Raw genomic sequence first — 12,732 nt, forward strand, 5'->3', positions numbered from 1 at the left:
CAACGGCCAAGCACCGAACCAAGGATTCACCCACCTTGCTCCGACGACCTAATCGGATCGATACACGATCTTCACATACCCAAGATCTCAATCAGCGGTCTGATAGGTTTTGAACCAAGGTCCAAAATTGCGGGGAGCAAGCCGTGGCACTGACTTCTTGTGAGAGGATCACAGATTGAGTCCTGTGGTAGAACTGTCACAATGATGCGGTGTCCTTCGTATTCACTAGTCATCTGCAATCCCTTGGCCAATCATTGTCATGCTGACTGAAACATAGGGAGTGGAGGAACATCTGGCTAAAGATATAAGAGGATCTGGCAATCGTCAGGACGTTTCTCAATTTCGCTCATAAAACAAACTACCAGAATCAAAAGAACTTATTCGGTACAATGTATATCTCCAAAGGTCTCTTTCTCCTTTCCACCCCCTTTGCCCTTGGGGGCCTAGCAGCAGCCGGTGGTTGCGGCGATGCTGATGCCTGCGTTGGGACTGAATATTGCACAACTGCCACCTTCACCACTCCCACAGCGACGACTATTACAACTTGTGTTCCCACGCCGACTTGCTTAGGGGTCTATTGTAAGTAGTATTATCTATTGAACACGGACCTACTATAGTAACCATGTCAAGCGAATTGTGTCTCTGGTGGTGGAGGCCCAATATGCTGCTCTACCTATTGTGCAGCTACGAAGTGCCGTCCGACGGACCCGAAATGGCCCGGTTGCTCGGAGGATCTCGGTGTTTGCTTGGCTGATGAGAACTGCTGTTATAAGAATAAGTGTATTGATGGCCTTTGTCGCAGAGTTAAAACGGAGAAAAGGGCAGTGCTCTTTTGAAGCAAGGGTGGTCAGGGTTGAGGGAGAATGATGGCTTATCATGCGTAGTGTAGTTATGTGATCTATTGTCCCGGAATTTACAGACTTATATTCATGGAAGGTTATGGTAGTTTACTTAGTTGTTAATGACAAGTGATCAGGTGAATGGCTCCATTGTATCTCATTGTATAAACTTTAATGCCATCAGCACCAATCATATATTCACTCTACAGCTTTCCAATACACCTTGCAGGAAGTACTCCTTCCAAATTGCCGATTGCAAGTACGTGCGTCTAACAGTTGAGGTTGACAGCTATTATCAGGAGTCAGTAACGGATTGACAAAGCTGAGTAAAGAAGAGTACGTACCGTTGGCAAACAAGGCATAGGTGTCGGCATTCAGCAGAGCCTGACTGGCACTCAAGGCGGTGGCAGCCGAGTATCCATAGCCAAGGTCGTCAGTGCCAGGGCTGTACACACCGGGGGCGTGAGTGAACTCATGCAGGGTGGTGGTGGCCTGGTCCTGAGCATGGCAGGTGCTAGTCAGTGCCGGAAGATAGGAATAGTAGAGGTCGCAGTTGGCGATGATGTTATAAGACGGAAGGGTATACGCAAGCACGTTGGAGCTGCAGTATCCATACACGTCGCTGCAGTAGTACGTGGTACTTCCCGAAGAGGTCGACGCGGCCTCGTTAGCAACGGCGTTCAGGCGAGCAGCAACCGTGCTACGGGTGGAGCTGGATGTCGTCTTGAAATACTCCTGGAAACGGGAGGAAGATCCCGACTGCGCGGCAGTAGCAGCTGCACGTGCCAAAGAGACTGTGTTTCTCAGAGCAGTCTGAAGGGCCGACAATCTGCTGCCAGAGCAGGAAGTGACCTTGGTGCGGCGTTCCAGGATCTTAACTGCTTGAGTAACACTCGCGGCCTCAGCTGCATCTACATCAATGGAGAGCTCGTTCGAGGTGAATGGAATGTATCCAGTGACCTTGTTATCGGTGGTAATAGGTACTAAACCGTTGCTGTTGATCGTGATGGTACCACCCTCGGACAGGTCACTAGTACTTGCGATATCGAACTCGTCCTCGATAGTAGCACCAGGGGCAAGAGTTGTCAAAGCATCATCGGACAAGCCTTCGGTGATAAGACGCTGCTTGATACCCTGGAATTGAACCTCGGTCGCTAGACCATGTCAGAATGCGCTTGCAAGATTAAGGTTTGAAAGCATACCATTGCGGAACAGAGACACCTTCTGCACCGGAGCGGCATCCTTGAAGAAGTTGAGGTGCACAAAGGTGACATCCTCGCTGCCAGTGTTCTTTACCACGGCCTTGATCCGAGTATTTCCCACCTGGCTAAGAGTCACATCAAGTCCTTGGGCACTACCGGCAACCTCTACAGGAACGGCATTGAGAGCCGGTGCCAGGGCTAAAAGAAGAGAGGAGACAGAAATGAAACGCATCTTGAAGCTTGAAGGACTTGAAGTACTGGAAATGGCTTTTGAACTCGAATGGCCTGTTTGTGATGCAGTAGAAGCTGGTCATCACAGGCCCTTTTATAGATGAGTGTTACGCTCCGTACGACGTTGAATTGGCTTTCAGTCACCCCTCACTTTTCCGTCCTGATGCTGCAGTGTCATGGACTACGGAGATAGTTACTCTGTCCCTGGCACTGTTAGCATCTTCCGGGAGCATGGCTTCATCGTGTTCAAGCACAGGAAATCGAAGCAACAATCGATTGATGCTTTCCATTGGCTCTGCTCGAAGACGCTGTAATAGAACGAGTGATTCAGCAATGGTCTATAACAGAAAGATTCCTTGGCCCGGCGGAGAACCGCTGCAAGCTATATAGATTTAGGAAGGTCCATATTGAAGTTTACCACTTCTGGTACAATCGGGGAGCAAAGCCAAGCTGTGGCTTGATGGTGTTTCATCAAGTACTTGATAAGAAGGACTTTATCCCGTCGCATCTCCCGGCTTCCGTTCTTGGCGGGAGTCTAAGACTTTCTTGGCGCATTAGGGAGTCACTGTATTCTCGGGACTTCTTATCAGATAGAGGTGGTGGTGTATAAGGTGGCTTTTCATGGGGCACTGTAGTAGTCAAAATTAGACTTTTAAGGTTCGAAGTTTTGATAGACATAGACAGATGTATGTGTATACTCAACACTAATAACCGTGTAAATCATTTATGCCCGTAACGAGGAACCTTTTCATTCATCTTGGAAGGGTCAGCAGGTTGCAGGATGGTGTCATATCAACTAGTGCTCGGGCCCGGCACTATAATGCTTAGTCGCTGTCCAGAAAATGCCGAGTGGTTTTAGGGCAATTTAAAACCCTTGAAGAATGTAACCCAAGACATGCAAGACCTCGGCTTTTTAATATTAGTGGTAATTCCCGTCAATCAAAGCGCTTGCTCCCTAGTTCGTTGGACTGTGGGGAATTTCATTCCCTGTTGGCCAGCGTCACACGATGCAGGGTTATCATTATCATTGGCCTGCTACGATGTTGAATGCCGAATATTAGAAAGCCGTAGTTCACCGGCGCATTCCGGATTGTCCCTTATCAGGCAGCTGTGATTCTAGAACAGAGTAGGTGGTTGCATATCCCTCCATCCCACAACTTCCGCAATATAGTCTCTCCTCGAAACCACCTTCAACAGTCGCTATTACACTCTTTGTACAGCAGTTGAACAGCAGAGATGAGCGCTTCAGTTTATCTGCAAGTTACCATCACTCCACCCATCATTCCAGCCTTCTCCGAGCCACCAACAGTGCCTATACAAGTGTCCGTGCATAATCCCTCGGACACGCCGATCACAGTGCTCAACTGGGGTACCCCGCTGGACCCTAGCGCTAATGTCCTGAGTATCTTTGAGCTCCGTGATACAACCGAAAATCAGCCGGTGACCCTGCCAACCATCAAAATATCCCGTCGGATGCCACCCTCGGTTGATGATCTGGTAGAAATTCCCGCGGGCAGTTCGGTCGAGAAGGAGGTTACACTGCCCCACGTTCCACTCACCATGGGACACGAGTATTCCGTCCAGGCAAATGGAAACTGGCATTCGGTGTGGGAGGGTCCTCGCGAAAACGTTACTGCGGAAAAGCTGGAGCGCCTCGGGGATGCCCAACGGGGCAAGTTCTCATCCGAAGTTGTCCCCCTACGGATTGAATGAGAGTTATAATCTCGCTTGTTGAGTTTCTCCCACGTTAAAGTCGGTTCCTATATTGTTCCCGTTCTCTGTTCGGACATGTGTGTACTTAGATACGATCCATATGAACCTTTGAAATTGCGAGATACTTTGCTCTTCTAGGAACCATAGAAAATCAACTAGGCGTTCGGTCTGGTGGTACGTTTTGTCCCGTTGATCGAGACAAGAACTATAGAGCAAATCTGGTCTCTAAGACTAATTACAACTATATATCTTTCGTTAGTACTTCACTACATGAACTAGAGTTGTGTTTTCGACATTCTTAACTTGGTATTTTTATTTTATGCATCTTGTGAATACAAATCGAATTTATTTCTTCTCGGTAGGCAATAAATTGCATTGGTATACAGTTATAATAAGGGGATACTATAGAAGGCTAGTATTATAACACAGGATATTATGAAACGTGAAGGGTTCCATAGGCCCGGTTGGAATATACGCCTCAAGGACGTCAGTTCCATAACAGTATATGCGGCATCTCCAACCGAAGAGAATGAAGTGAAGTTCCCAAGTGAAGTTTTGAAAAGGCCCCATGATTAGGGTGAATGCGAGGCCCTCTTCACATCTCAATCACCACCTTGTCATCCTTGTGAGACTCTTCCTGTGTCGTCGCATCAATAAAGCCATTATAGTATGCCACGGACATGTGCCTCTTAGCCTTCGAGGCGATGTTCATTGCGTTAGACCCGTCAAGCGTGTTGTAAAATTATATCTAGAGTCCCTGGAGGGCTGTTGGAGATGAGGCACGTAACTCGATCATGAAGGACAGAGTGTCTCAGGCAGAATTGTACGGACTGTTGAGACCAGCAATCCTAGACTATATCGTAGATAACGTTATTAGATAGCCACCTAATGATATAGGATAGCAAAGAGTTTAGCACTTCTTTATAGAGCAACAAAAAGATATGTGGCAGAGAAACGGAGCATACCAGTTTTGTCTACGATTCGGTAAATTTTCGTTATCAACCAGTGTAGAAAGCGTTATGTAGGTAGCTACGAGCCGTAGAACAAGGCCTTAATATTAGACCACACATATATCTCTCATTGCCTTAACAATTTGGTAGTGTACTAGCCATCTTTGGTGCCAGCAGCCAAGAAAGTGGAAGCTCCGGTGGAAGCTCCGGTGGAGGCGCCGTACGCCGTCCATCGCGTCCCCGATAAAACCCTAACTATTTGCTTGGGCTGCTGAATAATCTCGAATGCATTTTAAGACTATATCATACTATATTGACCCTCTCTTCTGGACTGATTTATAATCGTTGCCCTACCCAGAGCCACCTGATTTTTTTCTACTTAAGCGGGCCACGATGCCCTGCCTGCCCATCAGAATGCAATCTCAACTTAGAAGCTAGAAACTCCTAAGGCGCCTACGCAGACCGACGTACCAATTGCCTCTACCACCAGAGCCGTACTCATCCGACGCTATCTGAAAAGCAACCTTTCTGCCGTCGAATTTTCCCGTCCAACAACATGACATCTGACGCCAAGATCCTCCTCACTGGTGCTACAGGCTTCATCGGGGGCAGTGTCCTCACTGCGCTGCTCCAGTCGTCTGCGTCGTCGCTCCAATCCGGCCCTATAACGTGCCTGATGCGAGGTGCCGACCGCGCAGCTCTCCTTACCTCCACCTACGGTGAGCGCGTCAAGCCCACCGTCTACGGGGGCCTCGATGACCTGGAGACTACCACCGCCGTGGCCGCACAGCACGACGTCGTCATCAACACCACCCTGGGCTATCACTCTGCATCCACAAAAGCGCTCCTCCGCGGCCTGGCGCAGCGAAAGGCCCAAACCGGCCGTGACGTCTGGCTGATTCACACGTCTGGTACATCCAATATCGGCGATAAGCCAATTGCCAAGCCAGTTGGAGTAAGGGAGTTCGACGATCTGGTCGACGCTATATACGCCCACGAAAAGGCGCTCGAGGCGGCAGAGCCTTATGCACAGCGGACCACGGAGCTGGGCGTTATTGACACAGGCCTCGAGCTGGGCGTCAAGACACTTGTCATTATGAGTCCCATTATCTATGGAAACGGTACTGGCTTGTTCAACAGGAACAGCATCCACACCGGGTACATGAAAGCGATGCTGCAGATTGGACATGCGGTAGTGGTGGGTGACGGGACTGGCCTATGGGACCACGTTCATATAGAGGATCTAGCTAACTTGTACCGGCTTGTCGTACTGGATATCCTGGAGCGGCAAGGTAAAAGTCTACCCACTGGGAAGAAGGGGATCATTTTCAGCGCCAATGGACGGCATTCGTGGCTGGAGTATTCGCAATTGGTGGCGGATGCTTGCTACGAACGGGGTCTTATATTGGAGAAGAAGGTCACCCATCTCAGCTTAGAGGAAGCGGTAGCGACCCTAATACCGCACCTCGATTTTGCTAAGGAGGTGTTTGCGGAGGAAGATTTAAAATCGGCTGCGGAGATGTTCTCCAGTAACGAGATAACGGTCGCTACTATTGCGCGGAATCTTGGGTGGAATCCGGTGAAGGGAGACGAAGCCTGGACCCAGGCATTTCGGGATGATGTGAACAGCATCATCAAGTCTAAGGGGTAAACGGTGTTCTGCCTAGGGCTAGCAAGTAGGGAGTAGTCAAATATGAAGTCGATTCAGGTAAATCATAAATGACGTCAAGCGGTAGCCAAGGGCCAAGCCGAATTTAGATTTATTATTAAGCAAACGCAACTTAAAGCTGAAACCACCCAGGTCGAAACAAGGAGCATAGATCAATCAAGCGCATCAGCCTCGGTCTTACATGCTGAGCATCAATCACACGCGAGGATGCCCCCGAGAGAATTTGTTTGTCGATTCCCCGGTTGCAGGGCAGGCTACTCACGTAAAGAAAATCTCATTCGCCACGAAGCCCAACACAGCCAACGCAAGTCTTTTCCGTGTCCAACCTGCAATCGAGAGTTTGGTCGAACGTGAGAAAGAAGTCCTTCTCAGGGGTAGCCGGAGCTTCTAATGCTAGAGCAGTGACACTCTTCGGCGACATATGCGTCAGATCCATGGAGTAAACAGGCCAACTCACATCAAACATGCCTGTGCCCATTGTCGGAAGACGAAGTCCCGTTGTCAGGGAGACCCACCATGCAGCGAGTGCTTACGTCGAGGGATTCACTGTTCTCTGGACAGACAGGTTGAAGCTCTCAGTCCCCCAACAAGCGGACTGAATATTCCACCTTCGAGTGCAGGCCGCTCTGAGCCGAGACGTCGCTTTCTCAATCTGTACTTTGAAAAGTTCAACCCGTACTGGCTCCTCATCCATCGAGGCTCGTTCGACGAGGACATTGAGGCGCCCTTCCTTGTCCAAGCTATGATTGTCATTGGTATGTGGATGAGCGACGAACCTAATGCACGGTCAGCAGCGATTGACCTCCACAACACGCTGGCCTCGGCCATCGGTCAGCAGAGAGTGAGTAGAACTCCGCGTTGTTGGAGACCTACTGTACTGACAAGATGCTGCTAGGAAGCATGGGATGTTTCTGCCAAAGAGGACATAGATGGTGCCTCCTGGCCGATCCCGACGTACCAGGGCATCTTACTGCATATAATCTTCGCTCTCGTGAATGCAGGCGCGGGGAACCTCGGCATCGACTTGAAGCCATCTCTCTCCCGTACCAACACCGACCTTCTTAACTCGCTTGTTGGGAGTTGCAAAAGACTGGACATGCTATACTATCCAAGTATACTTGCCCGATATTCCCAACGCGATTCCCGTCCATATATTTGGTTGGGAATTGAAGAAACCAAGCGATTCAACTTGGCCCTATACAGAGTTTACCGGGCAGCCAGCGTGGTTGGAAAGCGAGCCGACGATGCAGACACGCATGCAAGACTAACTGCAAGGGACTTGCGGTTCCCATTCCCGACCCATACACGCTTATGGAAAACAATGAGCATGGCAGAATGGGGCTCTGCTGCAGGGAGAGGGGTGTTTGATCATCTGTTGGATGATACCATGGAGGAGATGTGGATCTCGAGAGCCCATGAGGCGCTTGGTATCGATTGGGAACTGGAGTATACTCCTCAGGATTAGCTTTACCATTTTCATATCGTTTTCTACTCGCTACATAATTGACATTAAGAGATAGTTTTAACGCAGGAATAAATGATATCCAACCTAGAAAAGGGCCGTAGGATCGATTCGGATATACGTCTCAGGTACGTCAGTCATATGACAAGATATGCGGCAGCTCTAACCGAAGAATATGAAGTGAACTTTTGAAGGGTTCCACGAGGAAAGTGGATGTAAGGCCCTCGACCAACAAAACAGTTAGTCAAAGCATGCCTGTTCTTGTGTTTCTATGAATTTTCCATCGATCTTGATACAGTCACCAAACGTCTCAGCTCGCTTTCCTTCTACGCCATTAAGGTGTGGTCTAGTGAAAAACCAAGGCTTTGGGGGGATCGAAGCCGAAGCGAAATCAATTTGTCGAGGATCCAGGGGTAACGGATAACCGTATACAGAAAAGAGAAAGATTCCTCTGTCCCGCTAGCATTATCACCTGGACACATGGTTTCCTTCGTGTACAGGAAAAGGCGAATTTTTGGCGGCGGTTTGCCCTGCTGCATATGCGGTATGGACTTCGATATCGGCCCCGATGAGATATATTGGGATGATGAAAATCTCCGCCCTCAGCCCGGGCTCTACACTAAACATCAGTTACAACAGATGCCTTTCGTTGAGAGGTTAGACTGGCACTGCGTCTACTGCGTGAGTACGTCGTAATTTCTGTTCATAAAGCATTCTAACGTCCCTTCAACTAACAGTAACAATAGTCCTCCACAATACTTGTAATAATACATATCGAGTCTCTGGTGTGACAGCTAATATGGCAGCCGTTGACGGGCAGGTGCTAGAAGCAGTACCATGGGACGAGATGTTGGGAGCTATTGGATACCCCGAAGAGGACAGGGATCGTCTGGTACAAGCCATAGGGCTGGATCAGTTCAATGACACAGGGACTCACGGTCTTGTCGGCTATCATCTCCACGACAGTTGTTGGGAGTTACTAACACACCATACGATTGGTGAAGCTGCGAGGCAAAGCTTGGTCTTAGTTGTGAGAAACTTAAAGGACTTCCTGCGGACCCTTGGGAATATATCGATGGGATGTGCCCTGTGGAAGGTAAGTATTCTCTGTGTTGTAGTTCAACCGATCTCGACAGCGCTCAACGAAGTTTGTTATCCAACCAGATCCCTCCAACATCAAACGCGTTCAGTCTCTGATCAAGCGAGCTCGAATTAGGACACGTGCGCGGTTTCACATTGGAGGCCGTGTCAATCGTCAACACAACCGTTTGTGCTACCTTCCAGTGGAGATACTTTGTAGAGTCATGGATTACCTTTCCCCCGACGACGTCGAAGCCGTGCAGATCGCCATGAAATACTACCTCGGCGATGCTTATTGGCGCACACGAGTCCCAACAAGTCTATTTCCCGAGGTCAAAAGTATCTGGCATGAAACCCTGGACTGGCAGTTTCTCTGTTTGGAACTCGAATGGCTTTGGGAGACAGACGACCTAGCCTTTCGACGATATGTTCTGGACCGGTTAGATGAGATGCAGGCATCTCTTCGTCAGCTAGCAAACGAGTAAGATGTGGAGGGTAGCATGATGATGGTCTAGTGGAAGGGAAGCGATAAGCAGCCAGGAAATTATTTTCGGGGCGAGCAACAGTTTTGCACTTAGCTTAAACGATCACTGTGAGGATAAATAGCGTTGGTCAGACATAGGCCGCTTTACATCCGTTTAGTTATTCGGACGCGATGGCGGATCAAGTAAGCATTACTCGTGACGCTTTTCTGGTTATGCTGCCACCATCGTAGCAAGTGTAGGCACCCGATCACCTTAGGTCGGATATTCGCCATCAAACGTCAAAGCCTGAAATGCAGGCAGTTACGAGCTGCGCGACGGGACTATGCGCGCGCAGAAGAAGAAGAAAGAGCGCGATTGTTGAAGTATAACTGAGCCTTCCTTTAAAAGGTGATGACAACGAATGGTGTTTAGGAGATCCTGGCGGGCGGGCAACCAAAACAAAAAACAAAAAGAACCGTCAGCGACAGGACTCGAACCTGTGCGGGCGAACCCAATAGATTTCTAGTCTATCGCCTTAACCACTCGGCCACACTGACTAGTTGATGTTTATTTGTCGGCTTATCCAATTGACACCTGCAACGAAACATTTGCCTCTCAATGTTTCCATCCGGAGACACACGTACATCTAGAAAAAGAGATTGTGACCAAGATCACCCTCTTTCTAGATATTTCTGTCATATGCTGCCTCTAAAGGTTTCCCTCTATGTATTTGATCTTCCAGTAGAGTGGATTTCACAAGGTATTGCTTTCAGTTCAACTGCCTGTCCACCAGAAGTATATATATATATATATACTATACCAACCAATTTCCCGAAACAACTTAAAGTACTGGATACACTCATTGGAATCATTAATGATCAAATACACCGAACTCTTTTCATAAGAGAAGACACATCCCAGACTTGCTATTTTATATATCATTATAAACACGCGTGATCCTTAGCAGAATTCAATGCACAATATAATCATCAAGGGGGAACTGGGCTCCACATGGAAGGGAACTACCTTTAATGTACCAATGGATCGATGGAATATGACGGGGACAATCTCTTCTCCGCAAAGAGCCATGATGTCGTGGCTTTCTACATAGCCTGCTGATGCAGTCGATGCAACACCCGATACGCGGCCGTGATACGCTCAATCATTATCCGGGATGTGATATCCAGTCAGAATCAATGTTGTCAAGCTCGGCAGTGTCTCATCGCGGTGACAGTATGATAAAAAGCACTGGAGTAAACCAAGCCTACAGCATCCGAAGGAACTATCAAACAAAATCTCCAGATTTCAGGACTTGTGTCCACCTCCGATCAAAGTAAACCCAAAATGAGCGGCCGCAGGAACGATTCTCATTCCTCCTTCTCTTCAGATGACCTGCTCGAAGGTACTGATAGTCCCATCTGCGCGGCGAATGATACAACGTACGACACCTACGATGCCGACGCAACGACCAACTATGGCGTCCAAGGAGCTAAACGCCTCAATACCGAGAAGCGCACGGCGACTGACATGAGTATCCACGAATATGAAGCCCCTAGTGGCACCAAAATCAAGAAAACCAACTTTGAGAACGGTCGTGGGCGCACGATCTACAACTCCAGCACGGGAGCATACGATGAGATTTTAGACTACGGCACGGACGATGCGGAGCATCACCATCGCGAGAAGCTTAGTGCCGACGGTATTTATCAACTGCGGGATGTTGATTTACACAGAGATGGAACGAGGCATGTTCATCGCGAATACAACAATCCGATTGCTGGGATCACCACCTCCGTAGAGGGAACTATGAGCGACCGTGCTTTTGAAGCGGACTTCTAGAGTTTGCTGTTTCTTATCTTTTCTGTTTGTAATGGTAGATGCAATTATTAGAGATAAAACAATTCACATCTCGTACTCACCGAAGTAGTTAGCTCACGCTGTAGTGAAAGAAGCCCTGAGACAGGTAGCCAAGCAACGTAATTTCAGCATTGTCGCTAGCTTGCTCTAACACTTGGACGCTCATTTCATGAAACAGTCCTACATCTGTTGCCATATAATTACGCCCTTGCGATGGACATATCGAAAGTGGGAAGTGCTCTCGTAAAGTGAAGACAAGCCTAAGAGCCAAGTATTCTAGAGTTGATGACGACTGAGCCACGCGATAAGCAACATGTAGTTTCGGGAACCGTGAACCAAACTCGTAAAGAGAAAAAATAGGGATCGGAACTAGAACCTGCTTTACGGAAAGGGAAAGACACATTCCTGGACTCGCTGCCGGAATGCAGAAAAAGTATGTGCTTATGTTCTCTTTTGGATAGATCTCATGGTTCTATCGTAGCTTTGTCAGCTTTGTCAGCCTGTCCCTAACTTCAAATAGTTCATATTAAACACTGTACATTACATGTGTATTCCTGGAGATATCGTTACGCTGCGAGTGGATTGTTTATTCCCCAGGTCTACCGTTTACATGTAGCATGTAGGAGGTCTCCATATCATATCTCCCAAGCTGTAGATAAACCACAATATTGCCATTATTAGTGGCGCAGTAACGACTTTATGAGGGCACATCTCAAGGAAGAAGTTGAATGTAGTGAGGAAATGATCTATGTGTACAATCAAGATGAGGAGTGTCTATGGTCGGAAGAGATGGAACCAGCCACCATAAGATTGTGGGAGATGAACGCTGATTATGACTGCTAAGAAGCAAAATCCTTGTATTCGTTGTCTGTTGTACACTCAATAACACCTCGGATACTGTGTTTCTTTCCAAGCTCGTTCCGTCCCAATTCCCCGTGACGTGCTTAGGACATTGGGAATGGGCCGCGATTTTCGCACCAAACACTGTCGATGACGGGAATAGAGATCTCAGATTCGTGTTCGCCGGGGGTCAGAAGAACCTGTCGATGGGTACAACCGCGACCCCTGAATTTGATCAGGATATATTGTTTATAGCTCGTCACGGTCGGGCACTTACATGAAAACTCGGCAATATTCGGAAACGTAGACGGATGTAACGTCTCTATAACATTGTTACCTTCCGCGTGCTTAGCTATCATAATCAGCCAGACTTACTCTGCGTGGACATCAAAACATGTTTTTAGTGGGATATTATCGACGTGAAA

General features: G+C 48.2%; 5 protein-coding genes and 1 non-coding gene across 6 annotated transcripts; 4 read left to right on the plus strand and 2 right to left on the minus strand.

Annotated features, from left to right (window-relative positions):
- Nucleotides 1-389: 389 nt before the first annotated feature.
- AO090001000134 (uncharacterized protein) lies at nucleotides 390-836 on the plus strand (the record flags this gene model as incomplete). Its single annotated transcript, XM_023234394.1, has 2 exons — nucleotides 390-579; nucleotides 685-836. The coding sequence occupies 2 exons, from the start codon at nucleotides 390-392 to the stop codon at nucleotides 834-836; spliced, it is 342 nt and encodes a 113-aa protein (XP_023089523.1).
- Nucleotides 837-1,108: 272 nt separating this feature from the next.
- On the minus strand, nucleotides 1,109-2,273 carry AO090001000135 (uncharacterized protein; the record flags this gene model as incomplete). Its single annotated transcript, XM_001818635.3, has 3 exons — nucleotides 1,109-1,128; nucleotides 1,184-1,993; nucleotides 2,042-2,273. The coding sequence occupies 3 exons, from the start codon at nucleotides 2,271-2,273 to the stop codon at nucleotides 1,109-1,111; spliced, it is 1,062 nt and encodes a 353-aa protein (XP_001818687.1).
- A 3,218-nt stretch (nucleotides 2,274-5,491) lies between these two features.
- AO090001000136 (uncharacterized protein) lies at nucleotides 5,492-6,586 on the plus strand (the record flags this gene model as incomplete). Its single annotated transcript, XM_001818636.1, has 1 exon — nucleotides 5,492-6,586. The coding sequence occupies one exon, from the start codon at nucleotides 5,492-5,494 to the stop codon at nucleotides 6,584-6,586; it is 1,095 nt and encodes a 364-aa protein (XP_001818688.1).
- Nucleotides 6,587-7,025: 439 nt separating this feature from the next.
- Nucleotides 7,026-8,245, plus strand: AO090001000137 (Zn(II)2Cys6 transcription factor; the record flags this gene model as incomplete). The annotated part of the gene is made up of 4 exons (XM_023234395.1): nucleotides 7,026-7,445; nucleotides 7,500-8,050; nucleotides 8,171-8,194; nucleotides 8,227-8,245. 4 exons carry the CDS (start codon nucleotides 7,026-7,028, stop codon nucleotides 8,243-8,245), a joined length of 1,014 nt encoding a protein of 337 aa, XP_023089524.1.
- A 620-nt stretch (nucleotides 8,246-8,865) lies between these two features.
- Nucleotides 8,866-9,631, plus strand: AO090001000138 (uncharacterized protein; the record flags this gene model as incomplete). The annotated part of the gene is made up of 3 exons (XM_023234396.1): nucleotides 8,866-9,213; nucleotides 9,283-9,332; nucleotides 9,367-9,631. The coding sequence occupies 3 exons, from the start codon at nucleotides 8,866-8,868 to the stop codon at nucleotides 9,629-9,631; spliced, it is 663 nt and encodes a 220-aa protein (XP_023089525.1).
- A 455-nt stretch (nucleotides 9,632-10,086) lies between these two features.
- On the minus strand, nucleotides 10,087-10,167 carry AO090001t00002. The gene has a single exon. It is a non-coding gene; the product is annotated as a tRNA-Ser (tRNA).
- Nucleotides 10,168-12,732: the final 2,565 nt, after the last annotated feature.

The sequence above is a fragment of the Aspergillus oryzae genome, chromosome 2 (genome assembly GCF_000184455.2).
Source record: "Aspergillus oryzae RIB40 DNA, chromosome 2".
Classification (NCBI taxonomy): Eukaryota; Fungi; Ascomycota; class Eurotiomycetes; order Eurotiales; family Aspergillaceae; genus Aspergillus; species Aspergillus oryzae.